We start from the raw sequence: 23162 nt of genomic DNA on the forward strand, positions 1-23162 counted from the left end.
GGTTAATCTTGGTGAATTTTATGTGGATTTGGGGATTGATATTAATGGATTTTGGGGTTAGTACTGGTGGATTTTGAGGTTAATATTGATGAAATTTGAGACTAGTGCTGGTGGATTTGGGGGGTTAATATTGGTGGATTTTGTGTGAATTTGGGGGTTAATTCTGGTGAATTTTCTGGGAATTGGTGGATTTGGGGATTAGTATTAATTAATTTTGAGACTAGTGCTGGTGGATTTTGAGGTTAATATTGGTGGATTTTGTGTGAATTTGGGGGTTAATTCTGGTGAAGTTTTTGGTGGATTTGGGGATTAGTATTAATTAATTTTGAGACTAGTACTGGTGGATTTGGGGGTTAATATTGGTGGATTTTGTGTGAATTTGGGGGTTAATTCTGGTGAATTTTATGTGGATTTGGGGATTGATATTAATGGATTTTGGGGTTAGTACTGGTGGATTTTGAGGTTAATATTGGTGGATTTTGTGTGAATTTGGGGGTTAATTCTGGTGAAGTTTTTGGTGGATTTGGGGATTAGTATTAATTAATTTTGAGACTAGTGCTGGTGGCTTTGGGGGGTTAATATTGGTGAATTTTGTGTGAATTTGGGGGTTAATTCTGGTGAATTTTATGTGGATTTGGGGATTGATATTAATGAATTTTGGGGTTAGTACTGGTGGATTTTGAGGTTAATATTGGTGGATTTTGTGTGAATTTGGGGGTTAATTCTGGTGAAGTTTTTGGTGGATTTGGGGATTAGTATTAATTAATTTTGAGACTAGTGCTGGTGGATTTGGGGGGTTAATATTGGTGGATTTTGGGGTTAGTACTGGTGAATTTTGGGGTTAAATTCGTCAATTTTGTGTCTCTGCTCTGCCGCTGCTCCCCCCCCCCCCCCCCCCAGCGCCCACCGCGCGCACCAGACACCGCTAATTACCGCCGTTCATTAACGCGCGCTAATTACCTGCGCGGGGAAAGACGGAAATACCGCACCGCCATGCGACAGTGACCGCAGCCGCCCCCTCTCCCTGCGCCGTGACCCCGAATCCCGGGACCCCCGGGGCCGCGCACCCTGCGCGCATCCCCGCGGGCGGGCGCGGCCCCTTTAAGAGCCCGCGCCGCGTTTGTTGTGCGGCCGCGCGAGCCGCGCTCCCATTGGCCGCGGCCGCCGCAGCCGCTGCGTGCGGGCCCGCCGGTGCGCGCGGGGAGGGGCGGGAGCGCCGCGCCAGCGCCGCGCCCTGAGTGGCTCGGCAAAAATGGGCTGCGGCCGGCGGCAGCCAATCCGCGGCGTGTTGCTATGTGCCGGCGGGCGTTGATTGGATGGCGGCGGTGTCGCTCAGCGCGGGCAGGGTATAAGGGGAGGGAGCAGGCGGCGGGCGGGGGAGGCGCTGCGGGCTCTGTGCGCGTCGGCGGCGGCCGCGCTCGGTCCGCGCCGGGACGCGCTCGCTGCGGCCGCGGTGAGTGAGGGCGGCACGGCGAGCGTGAGGGCGTGAGGGGCGAGCGGCCGCCGAGGAGAAGCGTCCCGGCCCGCGCGCGGCGGGGCCGGGGCTGGGCGGCCGCGCGCAGCTGCGCCACAGCCGCGTCTGTGTCCGTGTGTCCCCGTGTCCGCCCGTCCGCCCGCCCCGCGGCCGCGCGGACCCCGGGGAGCATCCCCGGGGGGCTCCATCAGGGCCGGTGGAGGAGATGGGGGAGCCCCCGGTGCTGGCGGTGGGAGAGCCGGGCTGGGCGAGCGGCGGCCTTTGTGTGCGCGGCCGGGCGAGGGGATGGAGGAGGGGGGCAACAGGTCCGGCCGGGAGGGGCTCGCTGCCACCGAGCCGGGGAGCGGCGAGGAAACGCCGGGCGAGGAGGAGGACGAGCAGAGCTGGTCCTGCCTCGCCACCCATGTGGCTGTGGCGGTGAACGCACCACAAACCCTGACCCCGCAGGTGGCGCGGGGCGTGCGGGGGGCTCGGGCAGTGACCCCGCGGAGCTGCAGCATCTTCCCCCGGGGCTCCGGGGCGGCGGCTCCGCTTGCCAGCGGTGCCGCGAGTCCCTGGAGCCGCGGCCGTGCCCAGCTGGGGCTCTGCTAGAGCGCTGCCGTCGTGCCCGGGGGGGCACGGGGATTGCGGGGCACCCGGGGCACACGGAGCGCCCCGAGCGGGGTGGCTCAGCTGCGCGGTGGTGTTGCTGTCGCCTCTGATAAGGGTGTAGCAGCTTCCTCTTCTGCCGAGCTCCGCCGAGGGCCGGGGCTGAGCGTGAAATGGTAACGGGGTTCTGCATCTCTGTAGAGATCTCTGGGTTTGATCCAGAAAAGCCAGAGAAGTTCGAGGTGACAGAATAGCCCTGGGTCCATAGCTTCAGGTTTTAATGCTGATTTTTGAAGTCAAGCTGATTTGAAATGCTCCTGCTGAAATGTGCTTTGAACGGGGTAGGAAGCAAGGGAGTGGAATCCTTGCAGCCTTCCCCTGCAGTTTACTGGAGTGGCTCTGTCCTCACCTTTTTCTGTCTTAGAAAACAGCCAGAGGAAGGCCTGTCAGACCAGTGTTCCTCGTGCAGCTGGGCAAGGGCGGGACAGAGCGCAGCACCTGCCTCCCTGCCCTGCCTCCCTGCCCTGCCTTCCCCAGGGCCTGCTCCCTGCTCCAGATAAGGATTTTTCCTAATGCGTTTAGGGTTCCTTAAAGCTGGGCAGTGCAGGGAGGCCTGTGCCGAGTGAGAGGGTTGTAAACAAGCAGATACTGAGGGAGCTTGCTGTGTAATCCGTGAGAGGATTCTGCCTGGAAAGGATGTGTTTTGTGACTTCATCCTCGCAGAGCGCTGCCACTGATTTTTTTCAGGATCTCAACGTGTTGGATCCACGCCTCTGGTTCCTTGTAAACATTGTTTGCTGTGTAACAGCAGTGCTGGAACAGGGAATTGAGCTGTTCTTCTTTTCTCCTTGGATCCCTGTTCTTGTTGCCTGCTGAAAGGCCGTGAAAAAGTGAGGGCTGAGCTTTGAAGCTGAGGTTGGGAATGCTGTAGGGAGGGCAGAGACATAGTTTTCATCTGCTGGAGATGTCAAGTGCTTCTCTTATTTATTTATTATTTCAGCTTTCTTTGCAGGTGATTCTTTCCCAGTGCCAGGATTGGAATAACTGGCAAAACAGTCCTTGAGCTCCCTGGTGTCTTCTGGATCCACAGATTCTGAATAAATGATTTCCTTTCCTTGCTGTTTGGTGTGTGCAGTTGAGTCAGGGTTGTGTTGAAGAAGACAGCATCCCTACCTGTAAATCCACATTCCCTCAAAGGCTCCTTGACTCATGGATTGAAACCTGTTGCCGAGAGAGAATTTAATTAAGGAACTGGTCACTCTCGTGTAAGTCCTGGCTGGCACTTCAGAAAGTTGGGACCTCCTTCATCTGCTGTGGTACTACAAAAGCATTGCAGGGGTTGCAGAGGAGTAAGAAACCATTTATTTCTTGTTCTTGCATCATGGCCTTGCCTTTGCCTGTGTTTGTGGGAGAAGAGACACCAATAGAGCCAGGCTTTCATTGGGCTTTGGTCATTAACTGGCAGAGCTTTGTTTGCTTGAGCTTAAGCAGAGTCTTCATTAGAGGTCAGCTATGGAGTGCTGGAGCACAGGGATCACAGAGTGGAGTCAGGAGTGGGGAAATTGAGAGTTCAGTTCCTGGACTGTTCTGAAGCTGATCAGGATGTCCAAGATGTAGCAGAGTGTGTTTATTGCTTGGGAACCAGGATACACAGCTGTCTTTTTCCACTCCTTGACAGAGACCTGTAAGTTGGTCCTTCAGGATGTTCCCTCTTTTCTGTGCCTGTTTGCAGGTCTTGTCTTTCAGATCCAATCACAGTAACTAATGGCTGAGGACAGGTTTCCTTTTGCTTCCAGAAGCCAAGGGGAGTCCATGGAAGAGAGGGACTATTCTGACCCAAAGATTTTTCATTTCTTTAGTACAGATCTTTAGCTGGTAAATCAGTGTCTGTTGGCCGTGAGGCGCTGGTTGAGAATGTGGATTTCTTACAGTTTGTCTTTTTGGGGAGAATAAAAAGTCAGTCTTCTGGGAGTGCTGTGTCCTGGACCTGAATCCTGTTCCTGTAGCCCCTGTTGGTCCCTGGTCCTCATCTCCCTGGATTTTGGCAGTCGCTTATCTCCAAGTCTGCTTTCTGCCATGTCATTTTGCCTTTTTGTCCCCGTTTGTCAGGGTCTGTGGCTGTCCTGCAGCACATAAGCTGATTATTCTTCGTTCTTCTCCTCCTCTGCAACCTTTTACTGGACAGCCACATCTTCCAGCCTGCCTGGGAGCTTTTCCACCCTCTGATGTGGGATGTGTTGGCCACTGGGAGCAGCTCCGTCTCCGGAAGCGTCACTGGACTGGCCAAGCCACTTAAGGCTGCAGGAAATAACATAATTAATGAGACTTAGTTCTCCCACATCTTGTACCTGACAATCTCAAGTCACTTGACAATGCTAATTAAAGCTAATCACGCTCCTCTGTTTTTAGTAAATAGCTATTATCCCTGCTTCACTCTTGCTTTAACAAATGATAGTGCCAGGCACTGTGAGTCACTGGAAGTTGTGGGAATGCAGCCTGGTGGAGCTGCCTTCCGGTCTCCTCACCAACAGGTCCATCTAGAGATTGGTTTTTTACACCTGCTCAGGTGTTGGTGGAGAATATTAGGATGTGAGATGTTTTGCTGACTCCCAAAAATACAACTTTTAGACTCCTTTTTTCTTCACTGCCATCGTGACTTGTACAAAACGAAATTCCCGCAGTTGAGCAAAGGCTACTAAAAGTTCCAAAAGCTGAGGATGCTTTGAATTTGCCCTTCAGAGAAGTTTTTGGTGTGCTAAGAGAGAAGGCAGTGGTGTAATTTCTCCTGTTTCACACTGGCACCACGAGGACAAAACATAGCGTGGTGTGACCTGGGCATTGCACGGCCCAGCCGTGGAGCTCCCAAAGAAATGTCTGAGGTTTCACTGATGAAATACGGCTGGAGCAAGATGTTACTAAAAACAGACTGTCCAGCATCACAAACAAAAATACAAGATGGGGTTAATTATTAACTGTGGGGAAATAAGAAATCTCCACGAGAGTCCCAGGAACTCCCAGCTCAAACATGCGTCAGTTCTGTCACAGAACTGCATGAGGTGAGTCAGTTCACCTGCCTTGGCAGGCTGAGAGGATATCCAGGAGGAACTAATGACAAAACCTGGCGAGGTAACAGCTGACTTGACCTTCTTAAACTAGATTCAGTTATAAAGTATCTGCCATGTGAAGATCCAAGCTCTAAATCCTCACCTGGCTTTGCCCCCTTGACACAGCTGCTAAAGGGGAGTGAGAAGGGTTGTGGCTGAAGTGCCACAGAGCTTGTCCCTTGTTAATGCAGGAACTGTTGCATTAAAAGTGTTTCTGGCAGAGATGGGTCAGAATTCACCATCTTATCCTCAGCTTTACTCAGAAAAGAATCAGATGTAGCAGGGTAGAAAATAGAGTTGCTGCCTGTCTTGTGACAGATGAGCTGCTGGGCAGAGCAAGGCTGGGTTAAAGATGATCCTGGGAAGAGCCCTCTGAGCAGGTGGGGTTTGTGGGCAGGTGAAAACTTGGGAATTTGGCAAGGAGAGCTTTTAGTAGTGAGTCATGACAGGCAGCTCTAGCAGACCCTTCTTTAATGTCTTTGAGGATATTGGAGTGATCCTTGCAATAGATAAATGTTCTCACTGTGTTCCCTGGCTTTATCAGGGAGAAATGGATGATCCATCCTGCAGACCCAGGTAATTGAATCCTGGTCATACCTACGTTTGCCAGAGAGGGAGATAATAAAGTAATCTGAGGAACACCACAGAAAATGCAGTGATAGGAGATTTATTTGGACAGCCAGACTGTTTTGCAATTAAAGCAAATCAAGCTGAGAAGTGGGGATGATGAAAAGCGTTTCCATTTTGTCAGTAAATGATCAGTTGGATGGGAAGAGCTTTTCCTCGCTGCCTTTAGTTCAGGTTGGTGCTGGAATAGCGAGGCAAGGGTCTTGTTTCATTTTGTAGAAGGCTGTGTCTGTGTGATACTGGCAGAGTCCTTGCTCTGGGGCTCCAAATGTGACCTTCACCTTGAATGTGGCTTTGTCCAGCACGAGGGTGGCTCTGAAACGGGGAGCTGCAGCTCAGCTGATTCAGCTGCAGCACTCTTACCCCTTCCTGGGGCTGCTGGGGCTTTGCAAAATGTAGAGGAGGAAATGGAGTCACTTGTGTGTTAAATTAGCCCAGCTTGCAGCTTTTATTAGTGGCACGAGTGGGATTTGCTGGAGGGAGCAGACGGAAGCGCTGCCTGATCGGAATCGCTGCTTCTCCAGGCGACTTCTCCTGCTCTGTTTGGTACCTCTGGAGTGGCCTCTGCTGGAATTGGGCCCTGGATTTGGCTGGAGGGACCTGGAGGTGGGCAGCTCACAGCTGTAATCTCGCCCTGCTGCTCCTTATCAGCAGCACAGGCTCTTCTGCATTGCAAAGATATCGCTGCCAGGCAACTGGGGTGAGTGGGAAGAGAATTCAGCCAGAGGTGTCAGTCATTCCTTGGAGAGGCTGAATCTTACAGTCCCTGCTCCTGTGGTTTCAGACAGGAAAAAGTAATAAATTACACTCTTTCAATAATGCCTTTAAATAGAAAGAGGTTTAAAGAAACTTTCTGTAATAAACTACTGAGCCAGGTGATGTCTGTCCTAGCTTGTCCCATGCCTTTTGGAGATGAAATTGTAAAGGAAAGGCTTTGATTAAAATACCCAGAGCTGTTTCCTTTCCCTGCCTTCCCAGTGCTGTCTGATGGTGCTTTGGGTTGTGGGGAGAGATGAGTGAGCAGTTCTGACACTGAATGGTCCAAGCCCAGCTTTAGGCTGCAAAGAAACTCAGAAAATTCTCATTGTCCTCTGCTCTCTGTAGTCAGGAGCCAGAAAGAAGCACCTCTGCATGATCTTCACTGAGTTATTTTAACCTGTTCTCTGCCTTTCCAGTTGGCTGACTGCTGTAATTCACACAAGGATTCCTGCTTGGAATGCAGGAGCTTTTTGGACTTGATTCTTGCGTTTGAGAACCTGAAAATGCACTGGTGTGGATTATTAAAACAAGTGAAACTTTTAAATTTGATTTTATCTCCAATTTGACAGAACCTAAACCAGCTATGTAAAGAATAATTTAAAAATATTTAATATTAATAAGTTTAATGGGTTTTTACTGGGTTACAGTGACAAAGCTACACAGACTTAAACAAAATTCTAACCTGAAGTGGCTTTTAAAATTTGCTCTTTGTTCCTTTTAAATTTCAACTCATTTCTCTGTGTTTTCCAGGTGACCTTTAGAGGAAGCCTGTCCAGAGGGGTTTGTTGTGGGGTGCTGTATCTATTTTTGACCAAAAGAATTGTGATAGACACAGAGTGATGATCTTAAAGAGGAAAAAAAGCCACCAAACGCCAGCCTTGAAGAGGTGATTAATACAAGCAGGCTGGCAGTTGTGCCGGGGTTGGTGCTGGGGTTTTTCCTGCCGGGCTGGCTGTGGAATGTGGAGCACGGCAGGTGCAGCAGGGCTGGCATCCTGCCCGTCCCGGATTGCCTGTGGCCGGCTGGAGAGGCTGGGATTGCCTCCTGCTGCCGCTCTTCCTGATGCCCTCTAGTGGTTCCCTGGCAGGGCCATCAGCATCACCTTCATCCATCCCTCCATCCCTCCATCCCCTTTCCCCCAAAACCATGAAGTGCTTCCTCGCGGTGATGAAGAGCTCTCACTTGCTAGGAATCACCCAGAGGAGGAGAAGGGGTTAAACGTTATTATTCCTGTTGTAATTGTGTCCATGCAGCTGATAGAAGTCAGTGCAGAGGGTTCCTGCTGGCTGGTTTCCACATTTTCTCATGTTCTTTTCCTGCTTCCAGGGTTTGGAGGATGAGCTGAGGTGTTAGAGGAGGACACTCAGGAATCAGTGGTGCTGCTGCTGAGCTCTTTGCAGTGTCACCTTAGGCAGGGTTTGAAATTGGTGCATTTCAGAAACTTGATGCTGAAGGAGTGAAGTACATTGTGTTCACCCATCTGCTATTTCAGCTCCTTTCTTGGCTTTCCCTTGTGTTGTTCCCTGGTTAAATTCAGGATGCTCATCCTTCCTCCCAGACCTTCCACAAGGTACATCCCACCCTCCCACCTTCAGACGATCTGCTTCATCTTTCCCAGAGCTGTGGATCCCCAGAACTGCCCCAAACCAGGATATTTGGCCACCATCAGAGTATAAATTGCTCCTTTAGCAGTGCCAGGTGTCTCTGAGTGTCCAGCACCTGGCACTGATAACTCCTGTTCCTTAGGGAAGCAGAACAGGGCATCAAACCCCAACTCCAATTAGAGACCAGCCTTCCTTCAAGCTGCATTAAGGAATATTAAGGCAGTTTTTGTCAAGAAAACCTTGGTAAGTGGCTGTACTTACCTTGAGAATTTTCTTAGAATCCTGCTCAGAGCCTGGAGCAACCCAGCTTAGACACAGAAAACTCTCCAAACCCAATTCCTCTTGTGCTTTCCTTGCACTGGGAATCAGCACATCTCAAACTCTTTATATATTAATGAAACAGACCCACCAAAGGAGAAAGGTTTGGTTTCCAAATATCTAGATTATTTCAGAGCTGCTGCAAGCAGCTTTCTGTAGCATTTGCTGTATTCTAGTAAGTATTTCACAGGCTGAAGTTTATCTTAAAATTGAATAATCCATTTAAAAAACTCTCAGACCCAACAAACCTGTTGTTTGTCCTGCCACAAGGAACATTTGCATCTGAGCTGCATTGCAAATGGGTTTTATTCAAAATTAGGCTTGTGTGTGATGGTTTTGTTCTCTGGCATATGGACTTGTACACGCAGTGGCCTTGTCTGGCAAGTGCTTGGCACAGTCTTCCTCCCTTTTTTTGTGTTTCCTGAATTGCTGACAGCTTCGTGTGGCAAGTGGGTGTTGGACACCCACCGGTGGAGGGTGGATTCTGAACCAAAAAGTTGCCCAAATGGCAAAATGCGTGTGGTGGTTTTTCCATCAGGAAGCTGATATCTGCTCAGAGCTCAGCAGGATGCTGCAGGACAGCCCAACACACCCAGTGCAGGCAAGCAAAGCATTCAGCTGATTTCCTCACTGATAACCCACAATAAATGTTGCTGCAAGTTTTTTTCTTTAGAATTCCTTCCTTTTGCCTAAACCAGCTTTCTGACTTGTTGGGCATTAATTAACAGGCACAAATTTCTCTTCCATTGAATTGAGTGCATGCCAGAGATAAATTTCTCTTGAATGAGAAAAGAACAATAATGGATGATGTTGCTGGTGGCAGATAGTCATCTCTCTGACAGTACTGGGCATGATGATAAAGTGAACAAACCTTCTTTTGTTCTTTTTTAAAGTGAGTGGAATGACTCCACTGCTGCCCACTGCCTGTGATGCTGATGAACATGAGCTCATCATTCTGAAAACCAGAGGCACAGCCCAAATTCATCCTCTGTGCCTTTGTTCTGCAGCAGAACAAATGCACTGTTAGCTGGTAATTGTCTCTTAATTCAAATGTAGTTGTCATTAGGACATGAAAAATCCAAGGGGTTGGGTTTTGTCTTGCTGGGAGCCACTGAATACATTTAAAAATTATATTTAAGGCAGAAATTGGTCCTTATAAGCTGCTGGCTGTGCTTGTAGAATGTCAGAATGCATTTCCTCTAGGTTTTACCTCCTCTCCCACACTGATGAGGACAGAGCTCTTGGTAGACAATGCACATGTGGTCAGACTGTGTCAAACTGGTGTCTTGATAAATTATAGCTGAGCTTATCTGAAGTTTTTATTCAAGGCATTTTCTTAACAAGGCTTCCCACCAAGATCTTGGCCCACAAATCTTTATTCTCTGCCCTGCTGGCAGCAGAGAGATGGAGTTTGCCTTCTCAGCACAGCCCTGAGAACAGGAATTGCAGCTCCTCTGATACCATCTCGCCTGATTTTTTTTTTTGTCTGCTTTTAAAAGGTCAAATGTTTTTTGCTGATGTTCAATGTGTTATGAGGTCAAATAAATGAATGCTCATGAACTGCTTTTGCAGAAAGCTGTGTGCAGCAGATAATTCCTGTGTATGCTCATCGCTCTGTCAGATAAATGCAGCTGTAGTATTTCCTGGTTTATTCATTGTTCTGGAGCATTGATGCTTAGCAAGTCTGGACAGAGGGGTCAGCAAGCAACAAATTAAAGGATTACTGGGATATTACTGTGGTTGGGGTTTATTTATCTCTCCACTGGGCTGTGGGGGTGCCTGTGGATTACCCTCTCCAGCTGATGGGGAAGGGAAAGTTTGGCATGGCAGGATGGAAGTGGTAAAAGTGGTGATGGATTATTTTACTGATCCATGCTGAAGTGAAGGTGAGAGGGGGTTGCACCATTACAAACCAAGCCTAAGGTTTAGGCACGGCCTGGATTCTCATTCAGGAATCAGGTGAAGGATTGCCAGATCCTCCAGCTCTGCCCAAGGGGATCTGTCTCCAGGCAGTGCCCTGGGATCCAGCTGCATTTGGTCCCAGGAAGGGCACCCTTGGCCTCCTGCTTCCCTGCACTTGGAGCCACACAGATTCCAGGCTCTGGGATCAAACACACCACATATTTGGGGATGGTTTTGTAGCAGCTGAAAATGAGGATTCTGCTTTGGTTTAGGTCTGGTTTCTGCTCTGTTGCTAATTTAGGCTGCAGTCCTCGAGTGCTTCTCACCTTGGATGGGAAAACAATGCTGACTAATGCAGAACTCAGTTCTGACAAAATTCTGGTGCACACAGAGAACTGGGGCAGCATACAGGTGAAGACTGATTTATCTTCCTTCTCTGATGAGTGCAAAAAGCAAATCTTGCTGAAATCCAGAGCTGCAGCTGTGGAGCAAACAGTGCCCAGTCCTTAGCAGCTGGCCAGGTAAATCCCTGGCAAAACCTCATTTGGACTGGACAGGAGCGGGGTGAGTTCCTCACGAGCTGGGAAATGAACCCTTCTGTGTCAGGATGGGTCCTGCTGAGCTGTGGCTGTAACTTTAATTGGAAAAGGTTAATCTGATTAGTTGGTATTTGCAAAAAGCTTTAGGAATGAGCACTGCTGTGGAAGTGCTGACTGTTGTGATCATGATAGATATGCTTTATCAGCAGATTGCCTGATGAGCAAGATGCTTTTTTCCCCATTTGACTGTGAGGGAGCTGCCTCCTGGAGAGCAGAAGAAAAATATTTCAGGAGAGAAAAAAAAAAAAAAAAGGGTATCCTGTTGTTTTACAGGATTTTGCCTCCTGTTGAGCTCTGTGTGTGGTCATGGTCCCTCTGGTACCAGAGAGAGGGAGAGGGAATATTTCCAGGAGCAGGGAGTGACAGGACAAGGGGAATGGCTTCACACTGATAAAGAGGAGCTTTGGGGTAGGCATCACCAAAAAATCCTTCCCTGTGAGGGGGGGGAGGCCTGGCACAAGCTGCCCACAGCAGCTGTGGCTGCCCCATCCCTGGAGGTGTCCAAGCCAGGCTGGACAGAGCTCTGAACACCCTGGGACAGTGCCCATGGCTTGGATACCTTGAATCTGCTTTGTCAACCATGACCAGGCTTGGGGAAAGGGTTGGAGGCAGGGTTTTTCCTGGATGCCTAAGATGTTATTTATTCCTTGTTTTCTTTATTTTGGGCGTGGGTGGTGGTGGTAGTGGGGATGTTGCTGATGTTTGACCCACAAAGTGCAGGCTCAGAAACTGAGCAGAACACAGGTTTTATGGAAAGGAGAATCCTCCTGGGAGGAGCAGCCAGAGTTCATGATTAATTTGTAGAGCATGCATGCACGCTGTGGATCTGGGAGGGAGGGGAGCTGCTTCCTTGATGCTTTTCCATCCTCAAAAGGAAGACTTGTAGCTGGTAAGACTTTTGTAGGTGTGGGATCTGAAAACTCCATTTCTACCAGTAAAAAGAGACCCAGACTTGAGCTGCCTTGCAGGTGCTGTCAGATGATGTTGGAGTGTAAAATGGTGTTTCCATCCTGAATAGGGTTTTTAACTGTCTCTTGCTATCAGGAGTAGTCTTCAGAGGTTGTGCCTTGCTTTGGCTGCTGTCAGATGTTCAGATTAAAAAAAAAATAAAATACTGGAGTGCAGTTTGTAGAGTAGCTTCTACCTTCAGAGCTTGCAGGGAGTTACAAAGGAGAGTGTAATGAAGGAATCCTGCATTTCCCATGGGGAAAGTAGGGCAGAATGGAGAGAAAAACTGGTTTGGTGATTCATGGCCTTACCTGGTGGCTCAGAAAACCCAGGTCCAGCTCTCATTTTTCCCATGGGATGTCACAGCAGTGAGTCAGCCAGGGGACAGCAGGGCTGGCTCTGCTCCCCACTTTCTCCCTGGCTGGGTGGGAATCACCTTCACACCTCTGCAGGCATTTCCAGAGCCATGAAGTGCTGGAAGAATGGGGTGGAGATAACAGCAGCAGGGAGCTGCGAGGGCAGCCAGCAAGTGAATAAAGATGTGTGCTGCTGATCTAATCCCCAGGCATCACTCCTGTCTGCTGCTCCTAAATCCACCCCGAAATCCCCCTGCGGGCTGCGACAGCGCTGTCACCTCAGCGAGCTGAGTGTTGTGTCTGCTTTCCACCGCAGGTTTCTGTGAGATCCCCTCCTTCCTGTGCCCAAACCCCTTCCTCTGGAGCATCACCAGCGTGTGGAGCCTGCCCCACACACCCATCCCCTGCCAAACCACGGCCTTTACCTGCGTGTTCCGGTGTTTCCCGTGCGACCCGTCCTGCGGGAGCGCCTCCTGGGCCACCCCCGAGTTCAGCCAGCGCTCAGTGGCTCCAATGGTGAAGATGACAAGGTCCAAGACTTTCCAGGCATATCTGCCTTCGTGCCACAGGACCTACAGCTGCATTCACTGCAGGGCTCACCTGGCCAACCACGACGAGCTCATTTCCAAGGTAGGTGCTCCCTGGAGCAGACGGTTCCCTCATGTTGCACATCAGTGGCAGTGGAAGTGCTTGGCCTTATCCAGCTGCCTTTTTCCTTGGAAAATGGGCTCTCAGCCCAAAGGATCTGTTTGTGAGCTGCTGGTTTTGTGTTAACTGCTTGGGGTCTTCAGCATCCTCACAAGTGTACTGATGTCTTCACTCTGGTGACCAGGGAGTGGCTGGAGCTGGGTCAGGGCAGGTTTAGTTGGATGTCAGGAAAAGGTTTTCTCCCCCAGGGTGGTGGAGCACTGGAAGAGGCTCTCCAGGGTTTGGTCACAGCACCAAGTCTGTCTGAGTTCAAGAAGCATTTGGACAGAGCTCTCAGGCACAGGGTGGGATTGTTGGGGTGTCCTGTGCTGGACTTGGACTCAGTGATCCTGATGAGTCCCCTCCAGCTCTTGAGGGGTGTTAGGATAAGCTAAATTAAAAGCTCTCAGAGCCAGTAAGTGTTCTGATGCAGAAGGAGCAGGCCAATAAGAGGAGCTTGAAGTGGGAAAACTAAACTTCCCCAGTGTCTGCTGGAGCCTGCAGTGCCTGGCTGTGGTCAGGCACCGAGTTCCCAGGTCTCGGCTGCCTTGGAATAACTGTTCTGTAAAGTTTATTCAGCTTATAAAATCTGTGTTCAGAAAAAACACCCACAGCCAGAGATTTATGAGCTGAGCTGAGTGGAAATGGTACTGTGAGCTCTGTGTGTGCAGCTGGAATAGTTCAGCTTCTTGGAGCAGCCTGGAAAGGTTGGGATCACCAGGGACAGGGGAGCTGTACCCCTTGGAAAGGGGTTTGAAAAGTAAATGTAGCAGCACCTGTGCCCTGGAGGTGAAATTGCTTCACCTTTTGGGCCAGCTGGCTGACTCCAGGCTCCTGTGCCCAGCTGAGATGGGGCAGTGACTCCCTGGATTTTTATTTGGTGCCCTGGATTTTGTGTTGGGACACAGAAAGTGCTTTACTGGATGAGGAAAGAGGCTTGTTTTACTTGCTGTTTTTACAGTAGATTAAAGTTTGTGCTCTGCTTTTGTTTCTTGACACGGCTGGTCCCCAGCCAGGGAAAAACAAGGCTGTACATTCCCAGTGCTTTCACCTTTGATGCTTCCTTCCCCTCCTTGTTCCACCTCCGTGCTCCAATGCAGGCAGATTTGCAGGTTAAGTAGCTTCCAGCAGGGCAATGCCAGTGCTGCCAACTGCTTGGAATCTGAGCTTCTAGCCCAAGGCAGGCAGAAACTGCCCAGGAATGCTGACTGCTGAAATACGGACAGGAGAGGGAGAGGGAAGCACAATGTGACTCTTGGAAGTGCTAGCTCCAGTGTGCTCTGGGATCTGCTACTTCTAAAAGTTCCTTCTAGACCAAGGTGTAAATTAATAGCTGGGACCACATTGCTGGTGGAGCCACCAGCAGGTCATGGAATTTGAAGGCAAAGGGTTTGGGGTTTCAGGGTTTGTTTCTCAGGGTTGTAAACACGAATAAAAACACATTCTTTGTATAATTGGAAACCTTATAAAAGTAATTGTGCAATCATGGCTTGTACAAGTGGCTGTTTGACAGAGCAGAAGGGCAGTCCCTGCCTCAAGGGGCTTCCAAATGTGGAGGAACTTTCCCAGGCAAACTTAAATAGTGGCTTTTTTATCTGTTTGAGTTCACTTTGCAGAAGGGCTCGGGGAGATGTTTCAGTTCTTTCATCACAGCCTTATGTTCACATCCCTGAAGCAGGCACTGCAGTTGCTGTGCTTGTTTCCCACATGAAAACGTGGCAGAGGAGAAGGGAGGAACAAGGATGGAAAAGGGAGTGGGAGACTCTGCAAAAACAGGAGCAGCTGCAGCTCATCCTGAACCTGACTGTGCCATGGGATCCAAACAGCCCAAATGACTCCATCCTTGGAAACATTCCCCACAAAACAGGCTTTTATGTAACAGCAGGGTGCTGGTGATTTGCCTCCATGAAATTAATTCCTGTGCTCCTTTTGCCCCGAGCTGTGCAGAGACCACACCAGAGCTGGGCTGCTCTGCACTCCAGGAGCTTTTAGTTCCTGTGGATGCTCACAAGTTGCAGCACTGGCTGGAGCTGTTGGATGAAACACAACTGGAGCTGAATCCCAGGATTGTTCTGTGTCAGACCATACTTTCATTTCCTCTCCAAGTTTCCCCTCTCAGCCCTTCAGCACCACTGTTAAAGTGTTTTGCCAGCACCAGGTACCCAAAACTCTTGGACAAATATGCCTTGGCAGGGCAGTTTTTGCTCCCTTCTCTACTTCAGGAAAACCTTGTGCTTTAAAAGGGGTAGAAGGTTTCTCAATAAACCATTGCTATTTAAAGAAAACAATCGATGCTGAGGCTTTTAAGAAAATCCAAAGCTGTTACAAGAAGCCAGTTACCAAAATGTTGCTTACTTGGCCTTTTGTGTCCTGCAGCCTGAAGGAGAAAGTGGTTTAGTGTGTCTGATTTTGTAACAAGATCTAAATTGTAGGTTGGACTGTCTGGCCAAGAAAGGCCTTATTGACTTAGGAAATATTAAGGTGATCAGATAAATTGGGTGGAGTGAGTAGTTTTCCTTTCTGTGTTCCTTTGGTGTCTGGCTTAGCATGAGTGGAGGTTCTTGTTCCCTTGGAGCAATGCATCATTTAAAAGGCTGTGCCAAATTTAGTACATACTCTTGTTTCACTGCTTTTTCCAGTGCATAAGTGAGCTGAGACTTTGGGAACTCAACCCTGCCCTGCAACAGATTCCTGTGTGACCTTGAGGAAGTTACTGGATGTCTTTGTTCCTCCTTTTCCCCACCTAAAATGCTGCTGCTTTGTCCAGTCTGCTTGGAAGGTTTTGGAGCAGGTCCTGTCTGCTCCTCCAAATTAGTACAGGGTGTCCCAATCCTCTTTGATTTTAATGTAAAAACAAAATCACCATGCCAGGCAACTGTACTTTTAAAAAGCATATTTCGATGCCAAAAAATAAGTGAAAGGTACTTCTTGTTACAGGCACAACATCCCATGGTTTTTAGAATGTTTGAGAAAAATATATATTCCATAATCAATGTCTCCAGGAAGGAGACACAGGAGTTTTTCTTGTCAAATGTACCTTTTACATCATTTTCTAGTGGGGCCTGAGGGGAGCAGCCAACAAAATAGACATTTAACAAGTAAAGTTAAACAAAGTTTTCAAACTGGCAGGGCTGATGCTGATTTCTACCTACTCTGAGTTATTTCAGCTCTTTCTTTTGGAATCCTTTTGGTGCCCTTAAAGGAGGATGGGAACAAGAGCAGAAAGATCCAGGCCAAAGATGCCACTGGGTGTCTTGGGTGCTGATTTTTTTGTGCTATGTGAGCAGTAATTCAGCAGAAACCTCCCTGATTATGGAAATATGTGGAGAATGTCTTGTGGGCGTCCTGCAGTTTCTTTTTTTTTTTCCCTGAATTACTGTGATCCAACTGCTAAACATTACTCAGTGATGTATCCTCTGAAGTTAGCCCGAGGCTTGCCGGGGAAATTTAATGTTTTCCTTTGATGTCTGCATGGAACCTCTGCTGAACATGAATGGGAAATTCTTCAGCACAAAAGGCTGCAGCTCCTCCAGGCTGAGAATTTAGGAAAAATCCAGGACTCCTATGTGCCTGACTTTCTCATTTGGGGCCGGGTTGTTAATGAGGCAGCATTTAGAAGCTCTTTTTGATCTTCTCAGCTGGGAGGTTGATCAGGAAAATTCCCTCCCAGTCCTTGTGGCCTCTCTCTTTCCTGGCTGCTGGAGCCTGAGCCTGGTGGTTCAGCAGCTCTTGGGGAGATTTATGGCTCGCTGAAAGCATCAAACTTTGCTCCATGTTGCAGCTGGAGGATCTGAAAAGGATTTGAGGCTTTGGTGCTTCCACAGAAGCTGTGGATGAATTCAGCTGCTTGGGAGCATTTGGTGCACCACATACAGGTGAAAGGAGCAGCAGTTTTTGGTTTTTTGGTTTGGCTCTTTGCTTTTTTTTTTCCTTTCTTTCATGTGGACAAGGCAGTGTTTAATGTTCTTTATGGCTTTAGTTCTCAGGAGCCAGCTGATATTTGTAGTTCAGTTCACCTTGGAGATGTGAAGTTATTTGCTGGGTGGGGGCAACATGCACACGAGGTAGAACAATAAATGTAAAATTACAACGTGGTAATCTTTAACCTAATGGAAAAAGAGGCGTTTAATAAGTGTCCAAGACATGTCTGGTGAAAATCCTGCATTTCCATCATAGGAAAAACCAGTGTATGAGGTGAGAGGGGTATTCCTTTCTCAAGGGTGTAAAGTTCTTGGTTTTCATTACACAGGTTTTATTCTTGCTTTAAAGTAGTTCTTCCTTCTTCCCGAATACGAACTGGAGTTCCCAGCTCCACAGTAATGAACTCTTAAAGGCAGGAGGAGCCATCCCATCATCACACCTGACCTCCTCTGGGGCATGGGCCAGTGGATTTCAGCAGGATTGCAGCAGTTCTTTCAGGAAAAGCATTTAGTCTCCATTTGAAGACTTCAAGAAGGGAAATTCACTGCTCCCTTTGGTCATTTTTTTCCAGTGGCTAATCATCCTTACTATTAAAAATCAGAGACTTTGAATTTAGATTTGTCTGACTTGTGCTTCTTGTCACTGGTCATTCTTTTATTTCTTTTGCTAATAAAATACATCACCAGTCCCTGCTCTTCTCCCTGTAAAAGGTCTGCAGTAACCAAAGTCACTCTTGATAACTTTTTGGACAGACTAAACAGCTTTGTCATGGTGCAATCTGATTTTTTTTTCCAGTTTCACATAATTCTTGTGGTTCTCTTCTACAGTTTTAGCATTTCAATCTCTTTTTTTAGGGATGAAAACAGAGCTGGGCTCATTGTTGCAGCCTCAGACTCTGCAGCAGCATGTTTTCAGCTCCCACATTTCATAATTGTATCAGTCTCACTGGCTCAGCACTGCACAGAAATCTTCTGCTCGTTTATTTGCTGTGAGCTCTTCATGCACCAGATTTATCCATTTTATGCACATTTCTAGAAGCTCTCCAGTAGTTTTTGGAACCTGCTTTCCAGCTCTTGTTCCCTAATGAATTTGCCACTTCCAGGCATTATTCAGAGCTCGCTCTTAATTGCAAATATTAGAGTTCAAGCAGTAAGTGATAAACAGCAAAGCAGCTCCGGGAAAAGTCATTACGAGATTTTTGAGCTTCCCATTTCACTGCTGTGAACGTGAGGGGGAAGGCACCTTGTAATTCTTGGCTTCCATGAAGTTTAAAATTAAATGCGGGTCGAGAGGATTTCAGTGCTCAGTAGAACAATGTGTCATCAGAGCTTTTCCTCCAGCCTTTCAGCAGGAGCTGCAGCCTTAATTCCACTTTTCCAGACAAATCCATCCCCAGAACCCTTTCCAGGCAGGTTGGTGTTGGCAGGGAGGAGGGCAGAGGGTCTGGGGTTGTTATTTGAGTCCCTCATCTCTGTGTTTGGGAGGGAATAAACAAACCACGAGTGCCCTTTGCAGGGAAAAGTCAGGATGTGAAATCCGAGCTGGGGAAGGAGAATTTGTGCTGCCCATTCTATAATGCAGCCTCTTAAATTAGATCCTTCTGTCCTGTGGAATTGCTTCCTCTGGGCTTTACCCTACAAGTGTTCCCTCAGATCCTGCTGTCCATAATGGGATTGAAGGGAGTCAGGATCAGGTTGTTTTATTTAGTCAGGATATGGTTGTTTAATAAGAAAAAGCCCAAGGTAATTTGTACCTCCTTGCATTAGTGTGTTTATACAGCAATTAACTGCTGTGTGATTTTTAAAATATTTCATTCTGTTCCAAAAGAAGAAGGAAAAAGGTAATAAATCACAAGAGTTTAGAATTCCCTGTCAAGGAGGAGGAACAAGGTAAAAAAGGATTTTTCTAATCCATCACTTCCTTCATGGAAACAGCTCTCCTTTCATCTGCTGCTTCCTCTGCCTTAGAATTGATGACCTGGGCATAAATAAAATATTGTTCCCATTTATTATCCAGGGAGCTGCCAGGGACGAAGGACAGTTGAATCATCAGGGTTTTTGCTGAACTGCTGCAAATCCTGAACAACTGGAGCTGGGAGCTGGTGAGGTCCGAGCCCTCCTGGGAGTTGCAGCTTTTGGCTCTTGCCATTGGAAAAGGAGGGAATTCCAGCAGAACCCAGGGCTTGCTCCTGGGAGGAGCTGCCCTGGGAATTTCCCTTGCAGGTGTGTGGTTTTAATCTGATTTATCATTGTAAGAGCAGCCCAGGAACAACGCAGAGCTCTGGTTTAATCTGTAATTTAATCACACAAAAACGTGGGGGCAGCACAGGGGTGCTTTTCCCACCTGCTGCCTTTGGGGAGAAAACCCTGAGGAGTCTCTGAGGATAATTTCTATTTCAGAGTAGCAGGAAATGCTGTCTGAGGGCTTCCCATGTGCTTTGGGGGAGCTGTTGTGTCTGGCAGCCAGCAGCACATCCCTGCAGGAGTCTGTCCTCCGCAGCTTTCCTCATCCAGCAGGACTGGAGGGGGCAAGGACTGAAGCTCAGGCAGACAAGGAAACTCTGCCCAGTCTCCTCTCTTAAAATGCACAGTGGCAATCACAACTGTTAGGATAAGTAGCAATAACAAGGGTAGAAACTGAGTCTGGATACCTGGAATTGGGAGATTAGAAATCAGAGTTAAAATCTGATTCCAGCTCAGCTCAGAGGACACATCCTCAGTAATAAAATAAAATTTAGTATCAACACTTATTTTGACAAGACGTAAATATTGAGAATTGAGGTGATGGATTAATAAATGAATGATAATTGCAATAAATGGTGAAATTCTCAGCCATGAGATGTTTGGTGACTCCATCTCCCTGCAGTGGATCTTGCCCAGGGACACAGGGGAGCTGCTGCTCTGGACAAATCTGCTTTTGCTGAGAAGCAGGTCTGCCCTCAGTGTCAGCATTGCTGCTATTATGGGCTGCATTAATGGTAAACAGGGCTCCACTGATATGTGGACACTCACTATTATGCTGCTAATTAAATAACTTGTTGCATTAGCAGTTTCCATCTTCCATCCTAGCTCTGTGTTTATCTCCAAAAGCCATGCAGCAGCAATAATTAATGTGGAAATAAAAGGCTTTATTCTCCCCCTGCCACTGCTTTCTAAAATGACTGGATTGGTGGATGCTTTGAGCCTGGAGGAAAACAGCAGCACTCAAAAATGGGGGATAAAACCCACAGTAAAAATTACATTTTTCATCCCCGTGTGCCCAGAAAGGGCTTCACGGTCACCTCCTGTGGTTTTTCACGGTAAATAACAAAATTCTCTTCTTACATTGTGCCAAATGTAAATGGCTGCCAGTGGTGAAGTGCCAGAGGTGCCAAACTCATTCCAAACTCTGGGAATGCTGGTGCCTGTTGGGAATGAGGCAGGATCAGGGTTAAGCAGTGCCCAGGCTCCCTGTTCTCCTGGGATTCACAACCACACGTTTCTGCTCTGCTTTTCTCTGCCCCTAAATCAATTGGAGTAATTGCATTTAAAAGTAAACACTCCGTCTGCTCTTTCTCCCCACAGTATTTCCATCCTTTTTCAGCTTAAAGTCAAGCTTTGAAGCACAACAGCAGCAGCAACCAGAGATTGTGGAAATCACAAGAGAAGCCCCAAAATATTGTGAAGTTTTACAGAAGTCATAAATCTGATGTATTTTTTTTTATTTGCCTTCAGTAGTTTGTGCCCTTAGCCATTTGCATTTTGAATTTTCACTTTGAAGTCTGTGAGCTGGAAATTCATTTAAAAATAAATAAGAACAGAGTCCAGGAGCCCAGGGCTGCAGGAAGGAGGGGGAATAGAACAGGGCTTGTGATAACAGGAGGAGAATTCAGTGTTGTGCTTGAAGTGAGTCAGGACAGCCTGGCAGGCACGTGAGGGACAAGGGGACAGAGCATTTTGCAATTATTTTGTGAATTTTGACATTTTTATAGGGTTTGGTTCAGGATTTAACTCAGCAGAGCAGTGTCTTAATCTGTGTTACAAATCCAAATGCTCGAGGAAAAACCTTCCCTCGTTTTGAGGGAATTTGTATTTCCCTGAGTGCTGCTTTTCATTAATTGCAGAGCCCCAGAAGAAATTCTTTTTCTCCCTTCTGCAACTGCAACATAAAATTTCCCCTTTGAGAGAAATCTCCTGCCCTGCCCTCTGGGTATGGATTAATAACTGGAAATGTGCCCCTGGATCCTGACCCATTAAAATCCCTCCATCTTCCTGGCAGCACTGACATTCCAGGGATAATGCTGGATGTCCACTGTGGTTCATGATACTTCAGCATTTTTTTGGGAATCTTGTGAAATTGAGGATTTTTCTTGGCTCCAGCGCTCAGAAATGTGAGAGGATGAAAGAATCTCCCTTTGAAAAGCAAACCAAACTGGACCAAAAAAGTCCTCATTGCAAAGAATTTTAAAATGAACCGGTCCTTTCATTTGCCTGAGGGTTTTAGGGATCAGGAGGCTGTTGTATGGCACTGGAACACGGGGATTTCAGAGCACAAGGATTCTTGTAGGTTGGAGTAGGGCTGGGGGTTGGATCAACACCTGGGAGGCAGAATAAGAAATTGCAATGATATTCCCATCAGAATAAAACCAGACAAAAAGCCTTTCCTCTGTGCACCTTCCTGCATAACCTGAGCCACAAAATCTGGAGCTGTTCTGGGCACGGAATGCAGCAGATCCTGGTTATTCCCTGTGTTTTTGCACAGCAACACAAACTGCAGGGGAATAAAGGCCATGCTGAATTAATTGAATTAATCAGAGATGAGTTTGGTCCACTAATTCCATATCGACTTTGGGCTTTAAATAGCATTAAGGACCCGTGGTAAAACTCAATTGAAACTCAGGAATGCAGCTGGAGCAGGGTAAGGTCACATCTGTGCACCAGGTGGAATAATGGAACCTGTTCCCTTGACGTGGGTCCGTGTCTGGTGTCATCAGAGCAAAATTGAGTCTCTGTTTAATCTGATCATGGCCTGCCCCTCCTGTGAGGAGGGCAAGGTGGAATTCATGAACCCTGAGGAGGTCTCTGTAGGCTGTGTGGCTGCAGGGAGCAAGCAATTGAGCTCCTGCTGCCCTGGGAAATGCTGGAGTGTGATGGGAGGGGATGGTTGGAATGGCTGGGCAGAGCCCAGAATCTGCAGCAGGAATTTACAGGTTTTATTTTCCATTTTTATCCCTGCTACATATTGTAGGGCTCATCTTTTTAATCAAATTAAATCCAGTCAGGCTTGAAAGGTGCCACAAAGGCCGAGCTTGGTGTGGGACGCTGGAAAGCAGCAGGTAGGAATTGGGATTGAGTACAGGAACACAAGGAAACCTGGGGATTGGGGCACATCCTGGTGCTCAGACTCGTGTCAGGTTATATTGACACCACATTTTGTCTTACTTAAAGGTCTCCTCTCCCTGTTGAAGCTGTATTTTATGAGAACCTCTCCTCCATGGATGTTTAAGGGTTAGATCAGCAGTGGGAATAGATAAATCTGCCAGTCAGCGCTGTGCTGTGACTGAAGTAACTCAGACCCCAAAGCTGGGAAATCGGTGATCCCAGATCTCTCTGGAGAGGTCCTTGTGTGGATTCCTCAGTGCCCAAGGGTTTGTAACATCCCTTCTCTCACTGCACCGCTCTGCCCTGCGGGGATAGCACAGGGAACTTGTCCTTTTTGGAAAATCCTGGCTCTCTGCTCGTTTGGATCCTCCTGACGCTGCCACCCCTCCTTGCCCAGGACCCTCCAGGGTGGCTTTGGGCCCTCAGCTCCGTTTGCATCCCTGCAGTGGGAATTATTTCAGGAGCAGCCTGTGAAGGGGCACACACTGTTCCCTTTCCCTCTTGGACCTCTTTGGGACCAGCTGCCTTTTCATTCCTGTTTTATGGGATTGTTAAAAGGCTGCCAGCTGGATATAGGCGAGCAGGGGTTTTCTCTGCTGCAGTCTGCAGGGAACAAGCATCACCGTGCAGCCATTTAGCTCTGGCCACTGCTTCCTCGGTTTCCAGATGATTCCAGCAGCTCTTTTTGTGTTTAGCCTATTGTCAAACACCATCACGAAGACTTGGGGAGTCAATCCTGTCACCTGTTCAGAGAGTGGAGCTGCTGAGTGGGCTGTGCTGTGAGGTGCAGGGGAGCAGGACGGTGCTGTCAGAGTTTGTGCCTTCCCCTGGCATCACTGATGGAATGTCAGAACTCCCTCCTGTGCCTCCAGCAGTCAGCAGAGAGGGGAATGTGCCAGGGCAGGGAGCAGGCAG

General features: G+C 48.1%; 1 protein-coding gene across 1 annotated transcript in view; it reads left to right on the top strand.

Annotated features, from left to right (window-relative positions):
• Positions 1–1372: 1372 nt before the first annotated feature.
• YPEL2 (yippee like 2) overlaps positions 1373–23162 on the top strand; it is a 33310-nt gene continuing 11520 nt past the window's right edge. Inside the window, exons 1-2 of the mRNA XM_068210636.1 lie at positions 1373–1453; positions 12596–12909. Of these exons, the coding sequence (XP_068066737.1) occupies positions 12793–12909 (117 nt within the window). The 5' untranslated portion in view covers positions 1373–1453; positions 12596–12792. The remainder of the gene's footprint in view (positions 1454–12595; positions 12910–23162) is intronic.

This window comes from Anomalospiza imberbis, chromosome 20 (assembly GCF_031753505.1).
Source record: "Anomalospiza imberbis isolate Cuckoo-Finch-1a 21T00152 chromosome 20, ASM3175350v1, whole genome shotgun sequence".
NCBI lineage: Eukaryota > Metazoa > Chordata > Aves > Passeriformes > Viduidae > Anomalospiza > Anomalospiza imberbis.